We start from the raw sequence: 23,675 nt of genomic DNA, 5'->3' as shown, positions 1-23,675 counted from the left end.
TTTTTAATTGGGCCTACTTCTGCTTTATCTTGTGAGACATGTTTTTCTTTGCTCATTACAATTTCGCTCAAGCCCGTAGAATACACAACTCGTGTACTGATTTTAAATTGTTGATTCTGTCTTAAATATTGGATATCAGGATCCGATATTTTCATAGTAAGATAACAGCATCAATATTGATCGAAGTGAACCAATACTGAATCTAGTTTGTGTTTTTAATTTCAAATGGTATGAATAACCTTGAGTTAAGGGTTTAGCTCCTTTAAGTAAATAAAATGAAACTAAAAAAAAAGTATTAAGTTGATCAAACTTTATTTAGACATCATGTGATTGCAAATAATGTTCATGACAAAAACAGATAATTATTTTCACATAATATATTCATGTCCATAATTGTAAAGTAAAGTATATATAATGTAGAACCATAACATGAAAGTTATCTGATCAGTGGTGGCAGCAGGATTTTCAGTGTGGGGATCGGGGAGATCAGGGCATCCCTCAGAAAATTTTCAAGCGTTCCCATTGAAATACATGATATGAAGTATGTCATTGATAAAGAATATAATCAACAGACATCCTTAATAACTGAGCATTATTAAGAGTTGTAATCATCAATCCCTCTAAATCAGATACTCAAGGCTATTAACTCTCAACACTGAATTCCATGCAAGACTTTGAAAGGACTCTAAAGCATAAACCTGAAAATTGGAAATTTGGCTTGTGAAGTTTGGACAGACTAACATAGAATCAAAAGTACATACAATAATTTTTGACTTTTGCAAGTTCATTCGATAGGTTGGGTGAGGGGGCACACCACCACTGTATGATATATATTATAGAAAAACAATAATAGAATGTACATTATCCTTAAGAATATTCATTTGGTGATAAAACAAAATTTTAGTGCAATAAATCTAAAATAAAGTTCCATAAATATTTAATGTATCTCTAAACCTTCAAAAAGCGAAACATCATATACATGTAAATTATATGAAATTTAGGAATACATGTATCTATAAATAATCATGGACTAATCATTTATGTAAGATATAATATATCAGTCCAAATCTTCCTAACACAATCACAACAAGCAACAAAATATTGTTTCATCATCTTAATTTAGTATTCATAATTACTCTATTAAAGGAGTTATATGTAGCACTAATTGATATATATATGTAAAATACAAATTTATGAGCTAATGATTACTAAATGTGTATTATTATCACAGAAATATACTTCATTTACATTCTACCTATATGTAAACCATAGCTGTCAATAATCAAAAATAATTTATATTGTAAGCTATCATATTCATATGTTCTTTTTAAATTTTCTCGAAATAACCAGCCACTCTATTTAGTATATATGGCATTAATATATTAACGCCCTAGATATACAAACACTTATCTTTATATACATGTACACACACCACAGCAAACAACATTACAGAATTTTAAAGTTATTATCCCTTAAACTCTATAGTTTGATGAAAAGAAATTGCCAATTAGTTACCGTTGAATAAACAGGAAAAATATCTATTAAATTTAGATCAGTTTAAATAAAACTGCATGTCCATTTATTTATTTGAAATGAAATGAAATGAAATGATTATCACTTTCCATTAACCTCACCCTTTACAGTCTTACTATAATTCTATCTTTTCATGTCCCATTGTCCCATCAGTATATAGAATTAAATATTACATTAATACACAGTATGGTATAGTATATAATAGGAACTACAAAACTACATTGTACCCATGAAACACCCTATTAAATAATCTGTAATCATGTCAAATATTCTTTCTCTACCATATACATAAGTAATAGAAAAACCAAAATTGAAAAAAAGCGTAGAATTAAGGACAAAAATTAAAAAACACAAAGAAGTAAAATAAAGAAAAAAAAAGAAGGATAAATTGAATGAATAAGTAGGCTAACCTACAGGAAATGTATCATCTCTTTAATTATTTTCTTTGTCGATACATCCATTGACATGATAATTGAAATCATTATCGGTTGTATTTTCATCAGCCAAATGATTACATACAGGGCAAATTCTACCGCTGTGAGTCAAAACATGCTCTTCGAAATCTGCATCAGAAATATCAGGAGAAAAACTCATGTTACATCCTGGACATATTTTCATGCCTACGCCTTTAGCATCTACAAACCTACAAATAAATACATAAATTTTATACATAATACTTAAGGTGAAAACCTACATATTATCTTGAGCATTTAAATATTGTCATAGCTCATAGTGATATGGAAGATTGGAAAGGAAATGGTTTAAGACAATCTTTCGGTCATTTAACATATGGTTAATTTTTTACATTATCACATACATGCAATGCTCTAGATAATCTTCATCAAGTTTTAACTGCCAAGTTTAGAAAAGAAACGGTTTAACTTTTTGTCAACACAATCTCTCAGACGTTTAACATATGGTTAATTTTTTGCATTATGACATAAATGCAATGCTATGGATACTCTTCATCAAATTTTGACTGAGAAGGTCGGACCTCAGTGTTTTGTCCCAATCTGAATGACCAGGCTAAACTTGACAGATACTCAAAAATGGTGTTAAACTTTTAACTAAACACAACTAGAATATGTTGGTAAAAATGTTTGCTATACAATATATATGTTAATTTCATGAATCCATTAAAATTAACATATATTTTAAGCAAACAGTCTTCTTACATGCTGTGCAATGGAGGGATGATACTCATCCTCCTTGATGACATATCCAATTATCCAATTCACTGATCCATCATTTATAAATTAACACACATTTTCTATTATCTACTTACTTATCTTCGTCTAAATCAAAAGGAGCAGATGGAACTGTTTTATCGAAGTAATTTCTTGCATCAACAAAGTTCATGTCAGTCTGATCATCTAGACAAACAAATACAAATAAATTACATAAATTATAACATATCTGAATTTTTGTTTCTTGGAAAAAGATACAATTTTAACAATACTTGGCTGTTCATCTTAGGTTCAAATTTTAAGTTGGAGATCTTAAAACTCCACTGTCCCCGTGAGGCTGTTCATCAAGATCCTGAAGAACTAAATTTAAATTGGTTTGACCGAACATTAAAGAACTATTTTATTAATAAACAATACTAAAATTATCAGGAGTAAAGGATTTGTCCAGCAAAAGCCCCTAAAGACAATTCTGACCACATCATTGTTATGCATATGCAATACATAATCTGATTAAAATACAGATCTATATTTTGTTTCGATTTTTTATACTTTATACTACATGAAGATCTGACCAGTTGTAGTGGAAGGTCATGTGAGGGGTCATATGAGCGGCTTTTGTCTCTATGATGTCAGACATTTGATTAAACAATCAGCTTTGGTGTTTCTAGTGGGATACCCTCAGTCCCGTGTACTACATGTGAAGAACTCGCTGCAACAAACCGTTTCATTGGCTAATCCTTCACATCAACCAGACTGCGGTTTATATAACAACTCTTCCAGATCCAAGTGTAGTAAAGACAAGTAAAACGAAATTTTGAACTATAAAAAATGAAACGAAATAGGATCTGTGTTTTAATCAGATTGATGCAATACAGTAATTTCGAAAAATTGTCCCATTTTAATTGCTATAATTGAGGTATGCTGTTGAGGATTAAGCATTGAAATTTATTTATCTGCTTTGTGATGGCGATCTTATAAAACATGTTACAAGTGATGTTGGACTGAATGAAAGGTAAAGTCCTTTGTGAGTCAACCATATCTACCTATATTAGAGAAACAAGCTGCTCTAACAGCAGCCGCTTTAGCTGAAGGTAATACAGTTGGTGATATAGGGGCTGGTAAACCATCAGTACTTTCACTTTCACTCAGAGGATCAGGTGTTGTAGGTGGAACAAAGCAAGGTTGTGTTTGTCGAACAGGTATGTGTGGATATATCAAGGGAGGAAGATGATTTTTTGGACCATCTTTACTTGATCTGAATGTTTCTCTTTGTTGTAGATACGGGTTGCCATAAACAAACTGACATGGTTGTGCCATGTATTTCATATCATTAACGGATCCATTATCTGACATTCTCAATGATGAATTTTCCTGAAATATAATTTTACAACATTATAGATACATGACAAAATTTCAATGACACATTAATTATAGATACATGACAAAATCTCAATAACACATAGATAAACATGTATCACAAAATCTTAATTCTTAATAACACATAGATACATCACAAAATCCCAAAAACACAGATACATCACAAAATCTCAATAACACATAGATCCAGGGTTCCATACCTCAATTGAGGGTCATGACCCCAACCAGGGTTGCGGAGCACTTTTAGTGGGGTCGTGGTGGACTACTCTGAAACTTTTGAAAAAAGGCTATGATCTATACACCTCTTGTCACATTGCCAATTGTCTTTCTTCAGTCTATCATTACAACATTTTCATCTGTAATTTAATGATGATGTTTCATAGTAAAAGGAGACTTTGTTCTTCAAGGGGTCGCGACCAAATGATGGCTTCTTGAATGGGGTCGCAACCGACCTAGGGTTGGGAACCACTGATATCGATATATCACACAATCCCAATAACACATATATTATATGTATCATACAATCTCCATTACAAATAGATATACGATGTACATAATAAATAATATATTTAATACAAGAAGGATATTAAAAACTACATATAATTATAAACTAATCCATCAAATAATCCTACATTCAATGAGTAAAATGGAATTATTGTTTTTTGGGGGGGTTTTATCCATGCTAAAATTATTTTAATTACCATTTTAAGATCTCTTATTGTATGGTTGAGTTCTTCAATCTGTTTATCTTTCTCCGCCAGAAAGCTCTAAAAATAATAAAAAATAGAACTCTGAAGGAGTACTGACATGTTTCGGTACGTCAACTCACGTCTTGTCACATCAACAGTCAAGTTATATGAATTATTGAGCATAGTAACATCCAATACCTATTATAGTGGAAAAACCTGTCACTTTTAACTCTTAATAAAACTGAAAGTTATACTTCAAGACCAAACTTTTTGATATTAACTGTTAGCTGACATAAGGGTCATCATATATACAAAGGTCAAGGGTTACTGAAAGGTTAGGTCACCTAATAGAAGATCAAAAGTCGAACAAAATTAAAAGTGAAACCAGAAGTAAACAAAATCAAAATTCAAAAATCGGCTCCCTAACAACTGTTGCCATTTGGAGTAGGTTCAAAACAAATTTTTTTTTTCAAAAATCGGAATCATATAATGGTGGCTGAATATCAATTTGAAGGTTTTTTTGTAAAATCCAATATGGTGGCCAAAAGGTTGAAAATGTTATTCTACATGGTCTCTGAAAATGAAAGATAATATCTGGGGCTAACACCACCATATGTCATTTTGGTTAATTTTTAAAATGGAGAGAACTATTCATATTCGGGAAAAATCAGAAGGCCTCATTAATTTCCGGAAGCCGCCACAAAATTATCGGTTATCATCGAGAATGAATAGGATTCTACGTCTGATGATATTAATCGGATATTAAATTTAGCCTCTAGAGCGTCCACAAGATTTTTCAATAGGATCAAGGGCCATAACGTTGGCAGTAATTATCAGAAATCGTTGAAAATCAATAAGCTTCTTCAAGTTCTTTGTCTGATGACCTTAAACACTGTATATAAATTTAACGCCAATCAGATATTAACTTTAGCCTCCAGAACTTCCACAAGATTTTTCAAAGTGATCAAGGACCATAACTCTGGCAGTAATTATCAGAAATTGTTGAAAATCAATAGGGTTCTTTGTTTGATGACCTTCAACACTTTGTATAAATTTAACGTCAATCGGATATTAACTTTAGCAGTTGTGGTCGCCAGACTAACGGACTGACGACTGGGGGTGACAACAATATATGACCACATTTCAATGTGGGCGTATAAAAAATTAAGTTATAAAGTAAGTAATAAAGTTCAATAAACTGTTTTAGTGAATAAAAAAGTCTTTAGATTAGATTTAAAAGTCTGAAGTGATTCAAGTGACTAAAATCCAGTTATAAGGCGAGCAGCAGAGTTTGGGAATTTTCTAAGTTTGTCGAGTGCCTTTTTTTGAACACCAGAAAGCAGTGAGTTAAAATTGTCCAGTCTAGAAATAACTAAAGCTTGATGAATTAGTAACTTAGTAGCATCTGTTGAAATATATTTCTTGACTTTACCAATGTTTCTCAGGTGAAAATAACCTGTTTTACAAATGTTATTTATTTGCCACTCCATATTCATACGTGAATCGAAATGGCTCCAATGCTTCAATGTTTCTAGCAGACTTAAGACTGAGATATAGTAGACTCTCCTACACAAACTGATAAATCGCCATCCAGTTTAGAAAGAATGAAGTTTGAGTGTATTACTAAATATTTAGTTTTGTCATCATTTAATTTAAGGAAATTTTGTGACATCCAAATTTTAATGCTATCAATACACTGTTCAATGTTAATTTTATATATTGAGATTGCCAGGATTTGAGGGATTAAACGAAATATATAACTGTGTGTCATCAGCATGGAGGTGATATTTGAGTCCAAGTTTTCTAACCAGATTATCAAGAGATGATGCATATAAACTGAACAATATCGGCCCAAGCAGAGATCCTTGAGGCACTCCAAATTTCAGCTGCGATTCAGAGTAAGATTCCTGGCCCATAACAACAACTCGTTGTGTCCTGCTGATGTAAGACTCGATTATTTTTAGAGCGTCATCAGTGATTCCAAAGCCTGTTTTCATATGATTAATAAGAATCTGATGATCTATTGTATCAAAAGCAGTTTAGATAGGTCTAATAGGATCAGAAGAATGCAGTTTTGATTATAACGCTGTAAGAATATCATTGTGGACTCTCACTAATGCTGTTTCGCTGCTGTGATGCACTTTGAAGGGCTCCAAAAGATTATATTTTTTTTTACCAACATGAGATGTGATCTGTTTAGAGATGACACATTCCAGAAGTTTGGATATGAAAGTTTGACACAGTCCGATACATTTTCTTGATTTCTGGATCCAGTAATTTCTTTTTGATGAGTGGAAATATTATGGTAGACTTAAAGGTGTCTGGAAAAATATTTTCACTGATTGAAGAATTTATAATATTTGTGATAACACAAATTAATGATGGAAGACAGTCTTTTAAAAACTGTGTAGGAATTGGATGAAGTAAGCATGATTTTGATGATCAGTGTCAGACTTGGGTAGTAAAGTAATGCCATAGTTGTAATCTAATAATGTATTGGAGATACGGAAAAGCTCTTTGAATTTGTTGTCACTATTGTAAATTCTATCAGAATAATAAAATTTCTTAGCACCAACAATGCATCTTTGTCAAATTTATAGAATAAGTCTTCATAAGACTGAAACAAATTAGTGCATTAAATCTCAAATGTTATATAAACTATTATTTGGACATTTATTCACATGATAAGCCTAGAAGCTACTGTCTAGACCAGGTGTGTCAAACATGCAGCTGGTGGCCCATGACTGTTGTTACAATAATAAACATTCTATGCTGATCTAAACTTCAAACAGTGAAAACTTCATTCAGAATAAAGTAATTTGAATTAAATATTCATTTTGCATTATCTTTTGTTGAGCTATTATAACAAGAACGTCCAGCTCTTTATCTAAATCTTACATAATGCATTTTTAAGAAATGGTGAATCCTGATAATCAAGGATATATAATTTTAACATTATGCTGGTAGAAAACAAAACAGAATACTACTTACTGTACAAGACATGTGTTTGTGTTCAAGTTCTGTTGTTCGTGATCTCATAGTTGATTTCAGGGTGTGTATTTCTGAATCTTTCTTCTTCATTTCTTCTAAATGTTCACGTCGTAGGCATTCATTCGTAAAATGCTCTGCATGGTACATCTTCTTAAATTTCACCATTTTAGCCTTTATGTCTGCACCAGCATTACTATCTGCATCTGGTGATGATGACTTATTTTCATTATCTGTATTGTACTGAGATGTCATGATATATGTCACACTCTCTGTAATTCAGAAATCAAAATGATCATTTAATATAAAATTAAGAGAGAGAGAGAGAAGTGGGGTTTAACGTCCACTCGACACAAACTAGGTCATTTCGGGACTAACATATGGTTCAATTTTATTTCCATAATTCGCTTGCACGTAGGGGTCTTTAGCAGTGGCAGGAAACCGGAGGACCCGGAGTAAACCCACGAGGTTGGACAGGCGACCCTACTCCTTGTCACGTACAACCGGGGAATCGAAACCACGCCAGTTGACTCAAGACAGACTTTATGATACAGCATACACGTGCTAACCATTCAGCCATCCCCCCCCCCCCAATATAAGATTTAGAACTACCCATCTTCTTATATCACTTTTTGTTGTAGATACAAAAAACTTTTATTACTTATATCACAAAGACAGAATCATTTGACCTTTGAGAGGTGCAAGACCACATCATTAGTGTCTCATGGAATGAACAACTATAAACGACCAATACAAAATGATTAATTTTTACGAAAACTTAAAATTAAAAAACTTCAATAAGTAACAAACCTGCTGATGACACACTTGAAGCTTTCTGTAACTGTTCTGGTTCTATTGCACTCCTCTCTGTCTTATCTCCTGTTATTCCTGTAATAGACACAAACACATGCATTTTTTCCTTTCTTCATAAAGTGTTCACAGGCAAATGTTGATGACTGGCAGGGTTTATGACAATATACAATCCTATTTCAATGTGTAACAACCCATCAAGTAATTATCAGAAATAATTAAAATCTCATAGGCTTCTAGTTCTTCTTAGTGCTAACATTTATTACACAAAATATGTTCTGATAACAATGTAATAATAATGACCCTAATGAGATATATTATTCTCAAAATGATCTAAATTCATGTTAAGACCTATAACTTACTAGATCTGCAATGTTTACATTTCTTCTGAAGTTTGATGTTTTCTTTATAAAGTTGTTTATAAGCATCAGAGCACATGGTGATTCTTTCTTTTAAATCTTCTATTTCTCTACGTAGTTCGTTTTCCAGGGAAGTAGTTTCTTTCTAAAATAACCAATTATACAGTATTAATACAGTTTTATTCTTTTCTAAAACCACACCTAACAAAACCACAGAGTTTAAATAAAAGTAATTAAGATCGGTCACTTTTGACTGTTAAATTTTATTGGCTTAAAAAAGGTTTCACAACTGTCGCTTTATAGTTTACAAGAGAGATTCCACTGAAAATTAAAAATTTGACAATTCAGAGAGCGAGAAATGGTGTTTAACATCCACTTGACACAAACTAGGTCACATCTGGACTAACACATTTTAGTTTTATTTCAACAATTCGCTTGCACGTAGGGGTCTATAGAAGGAAACTGGACGACCGAGAGAAAACCCAGCACAGAATAGTAAAATGCTTAGTTGCGTTGTATGCAAGTCTTACAAATTCTTTGTGGAATAGGAGCCGGTTCTTAAATACATCACAAACCTGTAGTCTTTTAGCTTTAGCTTCTTTCTTTTCCAATTCAACTTCCATAAGTTTATGTCGCTCTGTTAAAGAATTATTAGCTAGCTGTAGAGCATACATAGATGCTGTAGTTGAGTTTGTTTTCTTCTCTTCCTGTAGAATAATCATCTCTTTCTGTAATTCTTCTTTCTCCTAAAGCATACAAACATCTCACAATTTCACTTCTATACAATCAGTTCCATAAGTAAACTGTTTTTATGAGACTTTTAATATTAGTTTATTTTGTGAAATTCTCAGACTCTGCTGCACTGCAATTTTGTTTTCTGTGTGGGGGATCACGTGGCTAAGTGGGTAAGATGCTGGCTCGCTAGCCTGGAGGGCGGGTGTTCGATCCCTGCATTGGCCGAGAAAGTTCATCCAGATTTTCCGGTGTGGTTCCCCCTTGTCAGTGATGCAGGACAGAGGGCCTGACAAGGACAGCTGTCTAGTCGTATGGATGGGACGAAAAACCGAGGTCCCGTGTACACATTGGCGTACACGTAAAAGATCCATCGACAGTTGGAATTCGATATAAGAATAGGCCGTAGTGCCGCTGTCTGGGCAAAATTTCCCTCATAGCACACTGTATGGCGAATGCCCGTCTTCATTAGCCCAGTTCGGAGCAGAACAGTAGGACGTTGAACCCCATTTCATTTCATTTCATTTGTTTTCTGTGGATGTTTTGACAAACATTTGTCAAGTGTAACCACCTATCAAAATAACTTACTGTGACTACTTTTTTCAAGTCAGCCTGCATACTTTCATTTTCTGTCCTCAACAAAACTGCTTCCTTGGCAAATTCAGTTTCCATTCTTTCTACATCTTTCTTTAATTCCAAGTTCTCACCATGACATGTCTGTTGTAAACAGATATAGAGAAAATAAACAAGATCGTTCTCAGTAAAGGACCAAAAACCTAGCTTACAAAATGCAGATCTGAACTGAAGCTAAAGGGAAACAGTGATCTTTGTAACTTTCTATAATGAATCCCAACCCCTTTCTTTTCCAAATTCCTGTATCTCTACGTGTATGCCAGTGTAAGTCTATCATTTGTGGGAAAATATGTAAGCTTTTCTAATTGCATAGTTAAGACTAAATATAACTAAGAGCTTTTTTTCCAGTTTGTGATGAGCATTGGCGTACGAGCTGGGGGGGGCGGCCGCCCCCCCATTTTGGGCACCAAATGCTGGGAAAATTTGGGCACACAATTGTACTTTGTAAAAGTTGTATAAAAACATATTGTGTTCTTGAATGCGTCCAATTTAACAGCGAATTTAAATTCAGAGTGTCTATAGTTAGGCAATTAAATAGAAATCTTAAGACTCGAACCCTCTATTGTTTGGAGTACAGTAAGCCACAAATTACAGTTACATAAACAACTGTTTTTAGTTGTGTATATTACAAGTAAATAAAATTTAGTTCTCTTTTATTGATGATTTAGAAATTAAGAACTTATTCATCGCAAAAGAGATATTATGATTATTATGTAACATACTAAGAACCTAACTACATTTTTGGGGCACCAACCACCACCACCACCCCCCCCAGTAAAAAATTTCCCCGTATGCCTATGGTGATCAGCTATGCTCAATCAAAACTTTTAATTTTTAAAACCAGTCCTTTAATTATTCCAAACACATATTTAGCAAAAATGAAATAATGATTTTAATTTTATATCATTTACAAAATTATTAACCATTTTGCCATGAATAATTTTAAACAAAATACTTAAATTTTCCCAAAATCATAGCAAGGCCTTTAATGCTGGTTTTTTTATAGAAAAGTATTCGTTACCTTAGATTACAACCCCATCAGCATGAGCATCCTATAATAGTAAGTGCACGAGGACTATATTACATGTAAACATAGCCTATATAAGACAAACCCGTGGAGTATTTAACTTAGATTACAACTTCATTAAAATATGAGCATCCTAAAAGTATTTAACTTACATCTAGCTCCTTTTTAAGATCATCATTAGCAATACTGTAGGCACCCATCTCATTACTCATAATTTCCTTTATTTTTACAGCAGCTTCGAGTTTATCTTCTGTATTACGCAATTTCTCTTGTAGTTTTTCTACAGTATCCTGAAAAATATCATTAATATTTGTACACATGTAACATTCTAAAAATAGTAGAGCCATTATACCACAGATATAAATAGAACTAGATCTGCCAGGCAGATATGTGGAAGCAGACGTTAAACACCAAGAACTACTACTACAGGCAGATATGAAAGCTTTCATAATCCCAGTCACTTCCTGTCACTTGTCATGGGTTATATATAAAGAATCTTAACAATAAAAAATAATTATTAAAATCGCTCAAAGACTCGCAAAGTTATAAGCTTAAATATAGCGAGAAACATTTTACCCGCGCGAATAAATAATCTGAAAAATAAAAGAAAATAACCGAGACTAATGGACTATATCAAAAATCTTAAAAGAAAAAAGAACAAAAAAAGTAATTATTAAAAAAATTGGTTAAAAACTTGTGAAGTTATAACAGAAGTCTAAATATAATGAGAAACATTGTACCTGGGCAAAAAAATAACGGGAAATAACTGGGACTTGTATTGCTGTAAGCCATTCAAAAACGAGACAGAAAAACGGCGGGGAAAAAACTAAAAAATGGCGGGAAAATATTGAAAAATTAAATGATATAACTTTGAATGGAACTTATATTTTTGGAATCGGATTGACCTCAGCTGATTGAATATTTAGGTCAAATTTGTAAATTTTGAAATATTCAAATACCAAAAATTTGACCATGAGCCAGGCTATCCAGAAATGTATTTACTTCGGAAATAGGAGATGAATTCTCCAAACCACAATCTATTGTGCTTATTTTCAAGCCGTTAATGTGAATTTTTCGCTATTTTTCATATTCAAGTCAAAATGGCGTCCACCCACTGACCGAAATCAAAATTCTGCTCTCTACATTTTATAGGCATTCCTTCAAGGATTCAGAAATGTAATTCCCGTGTCTGTAAGTAAAATATTGTAAATCAGATGTGTACTTTTCACGTTTTAAGAGGGTTGCACTTCTGGTTTAATCGAAAAACTTCATATTTTGTGTACGCATCAGTAGTGTCTTAGCTAGTACAGAAAAAAAAATTTCAAGGCAATCTGACCTACTTTTTTCCGATTTTTTGGAAAAATTTGATCGTTAATTTCTCCAAGGGGAGATTAAGTTAGAAAATTACTGAAGACATCGTTCAAGTTGAATCTGTCAGATGTACTTACTTTCCAAATTTCAGAAAAATCGCGATAATATTAAAGAAGTTGTCAAATTGGTCTCAACATTCGGGACGAAATCACAGTGACGAATATTTGAAAATCGGAAATTGCAGTTGTTAATGAATTTTTTCAGGGCACTCAAAGAAGAAAGAATGAGTAAAATAGGTCAAACAGTCACAAAGTTACAGATAAGTAGGTCAATTGTTTTCGTCAGTAAAATTCGGTGATTTCGGATTGGAAAAAATGTTTTAAAAATATATTCAATTCCAAAGCCATCACCCATTCAGAAAGACCCTATGGTTAGATTCTGAGATATAAGCTTGGCAGGAAAAACAAAACAATAATAATAATAATATTCTTAACAAAAACACTAAGCTTTCATATAACATATGAAAGCTTAAAAAGTGGCATAAACCACTCACTGTGTATTTTATAAATTGTTGGGATTTTTTTTAAAGACAGACTGTAAATTTTGTTTTTTAAAAGGAATATTATACAACTTTATGAGTTCATTTCTGTAAGAAATTTAGCAGTAGTACAGATATTTAACTTAAAATAACAAGTTGATTTGAGAAGCAATTATGGAATCAGTGGTTTATATTACATAATTTTCAAATAAATTCTACAAAAACCCCCAAAAAAACAAGGTACAAGCCAAATCTAACCCATTTTGGCATAAAGCATCAGTCCCCGAGTTCACAAAACATTCTCAGACTTCAGTTAAGAATTTACTCAACTTTCAATTACTGTTTACAAGAAATATCTTTCAATCTTTGCACATATTTTCTTATTGGTGTATTTGATACATTAAAACAACAAAAGTTTTATAAAGAGCTATATTTTATTTAAAATAAAGCGAACAATTTTGAGCAAATTCTTAATTTAGTCTGAGAATGCTTTATGAGCTTGGGGCTAGATTAATGAAAACTAAAACTTACAACATTTGAGGCCATAACATTATGTTGTTGTTCTGTTTTTACGGTTTGTTGATGAAGAGCAGACTTTAATGTAGCTATTTCCATCTGACAAGCTGCTATATAACACTCTTTCTCTTCTAGTTTCTTCTGCATCACTGTAATCTCACGTGCTAAGTTGGAAGCCTTTCCCTCAGACAGTGTAAGATGACTCTGTAAAATCATTTAGTGGTGTACAAAACCATTACTTACATATGGACCATTTGAATTTTTCACTGGCAAACAACTTTGTCGGTACGAAAAACGTCAAATTCGAAATTTTGAAATATTCAAATACCAAAAATTCGACCATGAGCAAGGCTATCTAGAAATGTATTTACTTTGTAAATACATGAACGACTTCAAAATAATCGAAAAAGGCCGCCATTTCGTGAATTCGTCTCCTATTTCCGAAATTAATACATTTTTGGTTAGCCTCCTTCCAAGAATTGGTGGTGGCTTTGGAATCAATATATTTTCAAAACGTTTTACGTATCCAAAATCACCGAAATTTACTGATACCTGTAACACTTTGTCACTTTTTGATCTATTTTACTATTCTTTTTTCTTTGAGTACCTTAAAACATTTACTTTAAATCTATTATTTCCAATTTTAGAAATTCGAATATTACGCCATTGACATCTCATCCCGCAAGTAAAAACCAACATGACAACTTCTTGAATATTAGTACGATTTTCATGAAATTAGGAATGTAAGTAGATCTTAAGCATAGATAATCAGTTTGATAAATGTGCAATTTATCAATATGTGTCATCTGTTTATTTGGGGATTTTGGCGGGGGACATCTGCCTCACTGTTGGCTTGTTCAAATAACACATACTTAATCTGTACCATGGTATAATTTTCAACCTGTATGTGACATTATTTCAAAATATTCAATCTTCAAGCTCTGCCAATAAAAAATGTTCCATTGAAACAGAATCAACAAAGATAAAGATATAGATAAGCTAACTCTACCTACCTTAACCATATCAGTTTCTTCTTTCAACAGTTTATTTTGACCTTCTAATTCATCTTTCTCATTTTGTAATACTTTCATTCTATCTTTAACTGCAACGATTTCTGTGGTCAATAAATCAATCTTCTTATCAACTGTTGCCTTTTCCTTTAATAAAAAAATTCATAATAAATATAACAGAAAGAGTAACACATTTGATAAAATCCTACATGTTTCTATGATGACTTCAATGCTAATGGGCTTAGTTCGACATTTCTATAAGATAGCGCCAACTGACACTTCCTTGAAGGCAAAACTGACAAATTTCTGAAGTAGTCGACAAGTTACTAATGATTGGTAAATTCATCTATTTTTGTACATCACATCACAAAACATTAAACAAATATCATTATAAACAATTAAGACAACTAAGCAATAACAAATCTGATTAGTGTGCATTAAATCCCCATACAAAATTTTCTGTACTTGTAGCCAGTGGTTACTATATGCACTTTATGGCAAGTTCACACCAATCTCATTAAAATTAAATCAGCCATCTTCACTCAAAAGTCGCAAATATAGACCTCCCGTAAAAACGACTTTGCCAATCATCGAAAACACTCTTAATCTCCTCAGGCGCCAATGACGTAACAGTGACCGAATGCACATTCAGAATGTTTATTATACCTTAATTACCTATATACAGCCTGAGTGTGTATTCATTAACGGCTGACTGATTTCTTAATCCCCTAATTAAATAAAACAATTGACTATGGAATAATTTATTTTGTAATTTATTTTAATTTAAGATGCAATTTAGAATTTATTTTATAATATCATAACAAAGACAGATGCTGTAGCCATATTCCCTGTGTCCTTTAGATCAGAATAAATTGAAGTATGCCAACAGTAAACCTGTACAATAATTCGCTTTCTATGAAGACAACAAGATGGGTGTAAAATTGTTATCGACGGTGCTTCGAACATCTATGAAGTCAAGAGATGATTAATTGTCGGCTTTTATGAAACGAGATGGTTTTGTGGTGGTACTTCCGGATGTGATTGACAAAATAACTGTGTCGAATCGTCTTCGTCACAGGTCACAGCACACCAATAGAGATAATAGAGATAGTTCGTTATACTTCGAATCCAGAGATTGATGCTCCCACGGTGTTTTTCTTTTCCAAGTGCCATCAATTTCGTTTTCAAACCTGGAGGAAACTGTAATAATGGCAGCATATTCACCAGGTTTTCGTGGATTCAGTTACCGATTTGATTAGCCAACTGTATATCATATTCCTGGAGTCATCGTAAGGAGTGATGCTGGATTTGACTTCATTACTCTTAAATAGATCGTAAAAAAAAATGAAATAGGAAAAACATATCACTACGTTAGAATTAACAGTAGGCCTACAACTAATTTGGGTATTAATGCAAGTGTCTGTGCAAGTGTACACGTGGCAGTAATCTCTGATTAATCAAAACCATAGGATCGTAATTTTATTAACACCTCGATGTTAGGAGTGCTGGCGAGATTAAGAACGTTGATTAGGTAATTATCTTTTGTATGTCAGCAAGATCAAAGACATAGGTTCACATAAACCTTGTAATATCCTTTTTTTTGCACTTGCATTGTGATAAATACGAATTAGACTTACCTGGACTAATTGTAGATCAAATACAAACTTAGCGTTGTGTTCAGGTGTATCTGTCCTACCATTTCCTCACACCGTTATACCTTTCTCATTTAATCTGACACCGGTAATGTAATCGGCTTGGAACTCTTTCCATTCTGAATTAATAGCTGGGTGTAATATAGATCGTTGGTGATTCATATTGGTTACTTTGGACGGAAGAGAATCGATGGCACATTATGTACCTTTACTTTGCTGGAATTTTCACAACTCTCAACAACACAAAGATGATGTGTCATTTTAAAATTCACTCTAACATATCCCAGTCACAAGTATATAATCTATTACAATTCAAGATATGAAAGGTCAGCTCTTAAAAATGCTTTGAATTGTAGCTTACACGTAGATTATCATAATCGTGTAATGCTTAAAGATACATTATGTAAGATTTAGATAAAGAGCTAGCCATTCTTGCTATAATACTTCTAAAATAGATAATGTAAAATGAATAATTTGAAAATTTCATTCAAATTACTATATTACGAGCGAAGGTATTAGCCTTTGAAGGTTTGACAAGACGTGTGCAATAATTTCAACCACCGTACTGGTTGTTCGAAGCTAAGTCTCGCTCCTCCATTTTTCGCTTAAATCAAAATATGGCTGAACTGTTCTAATCTATTTAATATCAGAGGAATTTGATGCCTTCGAGAGTTGATTATGGCTGGATAAGTTAATTAATGTCTAATTAATTAGAAAACATTTCAGGCATAAAGAAAGACCTGCCATAGGCAGATTTAGCTCTTGCATAATGTATGTTTAAGTCAGTAAGCATGTTAAATGAACCGTCAATACACACTAGTCAACTGGTGGTATTTATGGATAGTGATAAGACCTTAATAGTGTATATTAATCAACCGGATTAAGGTTGTAATTGAAAAACTGAAAAGTGTTTTGGAGTGTCTGATACTAAAACGGTAATATGTTGAATAATTTTAATCAGATTGGTGTGAATTTGCCGTAAAGTGTATATAGTGACCAGTGGCTATAAGTACAGAAAATCTGGACTGGTGATCTTATGTGCTCTTTTATAGATTGCCAGCGATAATACACTGCACTGTCACCAAAAGTAATCAAAAGTTTGGTCACTTTCTTATAATCATACAGGATTATAACATTGAAGCTGTTTTTCTGTAACTATTTCATTCGTGGTGCAGCAACAAGCTGGTATGCTATAAAATGACTAAGTCTGATTATTCATCTGATAGCTAATTTTTTTATAGAAGATAACTGACAAGATCTAACCTGAGTTAATTCCATTATGTTACTGTCCAATTGTTGATTTAGTTGAATCAATTCATGTGTATTGTGGTTGTTAACTTCTAGTTCTTCACATTTTTCACTTAACTGTGTCGTTAATTTTTTGTTAAGGGATTTCTGATAATTGAGTTGCTTTTCAAGTGCTTTCAAACTATTCTTTAAATCCTTAAGTTCTTCGTTGATCTCTTGTTTTTCCTTCAAAAAAAAAAGAAAGAGATAATCAGTGATGGCTTCTAATTATACAAATCACAATAAGACCAGCAATCAGAGGGAAGTTATATAAAATTGGAAAACTATTAACATCGTGATATTCATCTTGTCCACTGGAATTACACTGAAGGCTATACAATGTCATGTATGTACGGTAATTATAGTACTTTGAAAAATGTCTGTTTTCATGTTTAGTGATATAACATATATAATGTGAGTGATGGGAATTTTTTCAAACTTTTGGACCAAAATCAAAGCAGTAGGTATAGATCATTTACATAAAGAGATTGATAATGGCATTTGAAAGTAAGCCCCACCTTCCACTGTTAAACATTTGTGAGTCTAGACGCTTCGTATCGGGTCAAAAGAATGTCAAGTGAGAAAATCATAAGCTGTCAACCTTTAACGGCAATAGAACTGATAATCTAACATAAAAACTGATTTTTTTAAAATGGACAAGACCAGCTACATGTATGAGCATTAATAAATATCTGGATGGACAATGTAAATTTTTACCAAATACCAAACAAAAAGTCATCGCTAAACCATGTCTGTACCTGTATCAGGGCAGCCTTTTGAAGTGAAGCTTCCTTTAGGTTCTCTTCTAGGTAAGATTTCTTTTCTTTCACAATCATCATATCATTTTCAATATCATGGATTTCTACGAAGTCATTAGCACTTGGTCTTTTAAACTGGAACGGAGTGCTGGCCCCTCGAATTTGTCCACTACTTGCTACATAGCAAAACTGATAAAATTCTCCATCATCATCAGGCAAGTTATGAGCTGAAACAAAATACTTATGATAAAAGAATTCATCATCTGACTGAACACACTATTTTGATATTAAGATAAAAATTAGTGGCTATTTAGTATTTGAATCTTCGTGAAATGTTCAAAATTATTAATAAATTTCAAATAACGATTACTGAAGTCAATCTTCCTAGTACTGTACCTTGAAACAATATTTCAGCCTGTGCTTCTGTTTGAGGTTTGTAATCTTTAGGACTGGGTGCCCACTCATAATAATAATAGTCATTAGCAGACATCCATCCAACTTTATACAAACCAATCCAATCTCGTGTAGATGGTATGATGTCATTAGTTAATGTGTATTTACACTCCACATGAGCGTCTGCTGGATACATCTCTGCAACATTTAGAAAGATGACTGCTGCATAGGCAGACCTCTGCATTTTACTGTTGCTTGCCCCCACGGCTGCATCACTAGTATCAACTGCTTCTGAATTATTGTTCTCCATATTGAAAAGGTATTGAAACAAACTGAAAAAAAAAAAATCATAAAGCATTATATGTCAGATGATGCAAACCACACCACACCCTGTCTTGAAATCCATCTCGAATCTGCCTGTAATTATTGTCATGCCCGAGTATGTATCAATAAAATCTATATAATTACATGTAGACGAAATCTTAAAAATTTTAACAATGTGACACTGCATTTAATGAAATAAAATCCATCATGGTACATTAAATACAAATTTATGTACTGGTAGTGGTACATCAATTATGTGAAATGAAATGAAGTTTAACGTCCTACTAGGCCTGTTCTGCTCCGACTGGATAATGAAGATGGGCATATGCCAGATAGTGTGGTATGAGGGAAATTTCCAAATGTCCATGGATCTTTTATGTGCACTCCAATGTGTACACAGGACCTTGGTTTTTCATACCATCGGCATCCAAACGATTAGACAGCTGTCCTTCTCCGTCTTTGTCAGGTCCTCCATTCTGCACCACTGACAAGGGCAAACCATGCTGGAGAATGCTGGAGAATTCTGGTGAAATTTCTCGGCCAACACCAGGAGGGAACCCACGACCTCCAGGCTAGCGGGTGAATATGTGAAAATGAACAGTTCATTAAATACTGGTGTAGATATATACTGTTCTAAAATGCATTTACATTTTTTGAATAACGGTATATTGCTAAGCTTAATGGTATAAATGTACATATATGCCTACATAACATATACCTTCTGTTATCATACCAAAATTATTTCACTAATTCAAATTTTATAGGTCCTACTTCACTACTTGTGTTTTTTTTTAATGAGCTTCACATGTCTCTAAAAATGCCTGGACCTACTGTGTGTTTACTTACAATAATTAATGTACAATTGGTCAATCTGTAATTTTGTTCCTCTTATCACTTCTCCAACAAGGTATAAATCATATGTTAATAAGTCATAGTATGTGATGTAATTATCTACTTTGACTCGCATCTATTTATAGACTGTACACTCAACACTGTATCTTCTGGCAGTTCGCGATTAAATATTATCTTCTTTTTTTTAAATGTCATTTAAAAATGTGACATTATTTTAACAATCATAGAATAAAATGCACTGAGTTTAGAAATGTAGACTAATAAGGTAGACACTGGCAGATGTGTTTCCGAAAACAATTTCCATTTTGGATTGTCAATTGACAACTCAAATATTCAGTTGCCATTTTGTGTTTTATTTGCTTGTCCATAACGTCAGGCGTATTTTCGCTAGTCACATGTTAGTTCTATATTTTAATATCACAGATTAATTACCTTAGATATCTTGTACAATAAGGAGTATCTTGTTTTAGTTGCCCCTGCTTCCTCTATTCTAAATTTCGAAAGTAAAAAGACGTAGTTGAGACTCCATTTTGTTTATTTCCTGGTTTATTTATATTACTACGTCATAGGTTTCTAATGTTCTAAATATAGAATTTGGGCCAATTTAATAAAACGAAATAAACTGAAACGAAATAGAAAACGTGATTTTTTTTTTGATTTTTTTTTTGTTGTTGTGGAAAACCGTTTCATGATCAATAAAACGCATACACGGGAGCCCAATAAGGCACCATTCGATTTGACATGTCATCAGACGCCTGCATTTATCGTGCGTGTGCTTTTAATTTAATTTGAGTTGTCTACCTTTAATGCTTATTGACAGAATGTGCGTTGTTGAACCCTTTCGGACTACAACTCTTTGGTCAACTTGTAACAGAAAGGAATGGCAATCATCTACGACCCGCCATTCATTCAGGCCCGTAACTAGGAGGGTGGGGGAGCGGGGGGGGGGGGGCACAGCCCTCCCTGCTAACCCTAACCCCCTGTGAAACAATTTTCGACCATAAATAAAATAGATATACATTGTCCGTCAATATTACAGCACCCCCAATTCCCGCCCCCCTCGTTGCTCTGAGCTAGTTACTTCCCTGCATTCATTATACGCCAACAATTCATGTTGCTTTCCCCCTTTATTCCCATTTGTTCGTGGGGGAGAACCCTAGACTGGCCCTGCAGATGCTACGAAAATTGTACCACTTCGATAACACAATAATAGACCCTTTCATAAGCAATTATATCTGCTAAAAACTAACGTTACTCCATCATTTTGTATTCGCATTCTGCCCATTTTGTCAGAGGGGGATATCAGCCATACAGTTTTGCGAATAGGCTACCCCTTTCTTTAGGACACCACTAGTTGTGGGCTATCCCCCACACCCCATGATTCAGTCGTTTGGACGTGAAAGACAAAACTCCTTATCCGGACACGTAACCCTTTTAAGATTTCGGGTCAATGTTTTCGTTGGGTGATCTGATAATCGATTCCCGTTCCTTGAGAAGTCTATACAGTGAATGACCCATGTGCTGTACTTGATAACGAAAGGTAAATTTCGCCTACACGTTATTTTTATACAATAAAAGTCTGGTTTTATCCAGACACCGCGTAATACACCTACACCGGTCTCCATTTCCAGATGAAGACAGACGGGTTTAAGTTTGTTTGAAAACGTATCACAAATATTGAGTTAGTTGCTCGGCCCTTAGGTAGAGGATTTGAAGGGATTTTAAAACAAAATTAAGCAGTTTTATTCTCAAAATAATTATCGGGATTGGCCCTTTAAGATGCCGGGAAAAACATCTGAGACCACATCTGTTCGTCTTCCACCTGCAGCTTCTATATTTACATCTGAGCCCCAGGTCATTCTCCAGACTTTGGGGTTCATTCTATTATAATAACAAATAAAACAGCCCGAATACCCATTAGCAGACATTTATCGTCTGCTACTATAATACGAGTTGAGCAGCAAGGACTTCGCCCTTTGCTGATTCCCCAGTCATACTGATATAAAAGGGAATGACCAAGCAGAATTGGCTGCCAAATTTGCTTTAGATCTTCCCATGTCTCAGTTTTTATTACCATATCATGATTTTATATATGGCCGCTTGCAGGCACAAATAAACTTCATCACCTTATTATAGCCTCTCCTTGGAGATTGGTCCAACTCCTATAGAACCAACAGGAGGGATAAAGTAATTGTTTTATGTCGCTCTCGCATTGGTCATACTTTTTTAACTCACATTTTTATCCGGAAAAGAGAACCTCAACCAGAATGTGAACACTGTCATGTTCCTTTGACAGTTAAGCCCATTTTGATTGAGTGCAATCATCTTAAGGGCATAAGATCGAAATATTACCGTTGCCAGTCACTACGTCATCTATTGGTGTTAGTTTAGATGTACCGGAACCGATGACCTCGTTGCTCAAATGTCTATTGTATTTAAAGCATTCAGATATTCTCGGCATGGCAAAAGTGTAAACAGAGATGAAACTGACGTGATAAAAAGATTGGGAAGCTTATTCAAACCATGCAAGATCTTCTGGCAACACATAGCGGCGCATTCAGATCGAGAATAATTTTAATTGAATAGTGATTCTGCAATAGCTAACTAACCTATTCCTTGGAATCAAAGTCGACAAAGAGAAAATAGATAAAACACCCGTTGACAAAACGTACAATGACCTGCAAAATGTCACATAGATGCTTTTTAGCAGCACTAATTATGGGAATAATGGGATGATGAACATAATGTGCTTGTCCAAAAGCAGCAACTCCAAGGCCAGCGCGCTCGTGGGCTCCCGACCCGTTTTGAAACATTGGTGGTTCTTGATTTGCATAGTATACATTGGTATACGTGCACCACCAGAGCGACTATACCAGAGAATTTCCAAATACGGGATGCACGTTCAAAACAGGAAAACAAATGAGAATTCTACTCATCGTATTCGTTTTTTATACGCCCACATTTTCATGTAGACGTATATTGTCGTCACCCCTGTCCGCCCGAACGTTCGCCCGTCAACAATTTGTTTGTGGACACTCTACAGGTCACAATTTTTATCTGATTTGGACGAAGCTTGAAAGATCTATAGATCTATCTCCCAAAGCTCTCGGTTCCTTTCGATATAGGCATCTATCGGACCATAACTTCATGGATTATGGCCCCTGATTGTACGAAAAATCACGTTTTTAGCTTGTGGACAATCTAAGTGGTCACAATTTTAATCCGATTTTGATGAAACTTGAAATGCATGTTTATAACCCAAAGATCTTGGTTCCTTTCGATATTCGCGCATATCGAATCGTAACTTCCTGAATTATGGCCCCTGATTGTACGAAAAATCGCGTTTTTAGCTTGTGGTCCCTCTAGAGGTCACAATTTGTATCCGATTTAAAAAAAAAAAAACGTTTTAGTATATCACCGTTACACCCTAATGGTGGTTGAGTTCAAATTTCCTGAAAATCGGACCGAAACTGCCGGACAAAATGGCCGCACATTGCACGCAAATAGTGTAAAAATATGGTATGTTAAGATCGTGGACCTTCTAGAGGTCACAGTTTTCATTCGATTTTGATGAAACTTGGAATGCATGTTTATATTCCAAAGTTCTTGGTTCCTTTCGAAATTCGCGCATATCGGATCGTACCTTCCTGAACTTATGGCCCCTGATTGTACGAAAAATCGCGCTTTTAGCTTGTGGTC

The 23,675-nt window shown here is 33.9% G+C and overlaps 1 protein-coding gene across 1 annotated transcript; it reads right to left on the bottom strand.

Annotated features, from left to right (window-relative positions):
* Positions 1 to 295: 295 nt before the first annotated feature.
* LOC126821422 (tax1-binding protein 1 homolog B) lies at positions 296 to 20,539 on the bottom strand. The gene is made up of 16 exons (XM_056101154.1): positions 20,409 to 20,539; positions 18,804 to 19,132; positions 18,408 to 18,634; positions 17,626 to 17,835; positions 14,714 to 14,857; positions 13,716 to 13,904; positions 11,488 to 11,625; positions 10,264 to 10,392; positions 9,519 to 9,689; positions 8,947 to 9,088; positions 8,585 to 8,662; positions 7,778 to 8,046; positions 4,799 to 4,864; positions 3,764 to 4,091; positions 2,819 to 2,906; positions 296 to 2,176 (listed from the first exon to the last, which is right to left on the bottom strand). The coding sequence occupies exons 2-16, from the start codon at positions 19,108 to 19,110 to the stop codon at positions 1,966 to 1,968; spliced, it is 2,697 nt and encodes an 898-aa protein (XP_055957129.1). The 5' UTR covers positions 19,111 to 19,132; positions 20,409 to 20,539; the 3' UTR covers positions 296 to 1,965.
* Between the last annotated feature and the right edge of the window lie 3,136 nt (positions 20,540 to 23,675).

The sequence above is a fragment of the Patella vulgata genome, chromosome 5, assembly GCF_932274485.2.
Source record: "Patella vulgata chromosome 5, xgPatVulg1.2, whole genome shotgun sequence".
Lineage (NCBI taxonomy): Eukaryota > Metazoa > Mollusca > Gastropoda > Patellidae > Patella > Patella vulgata.
This window is presented reverse-complemented; position numbering and strand designations above follow the sequence as displayed.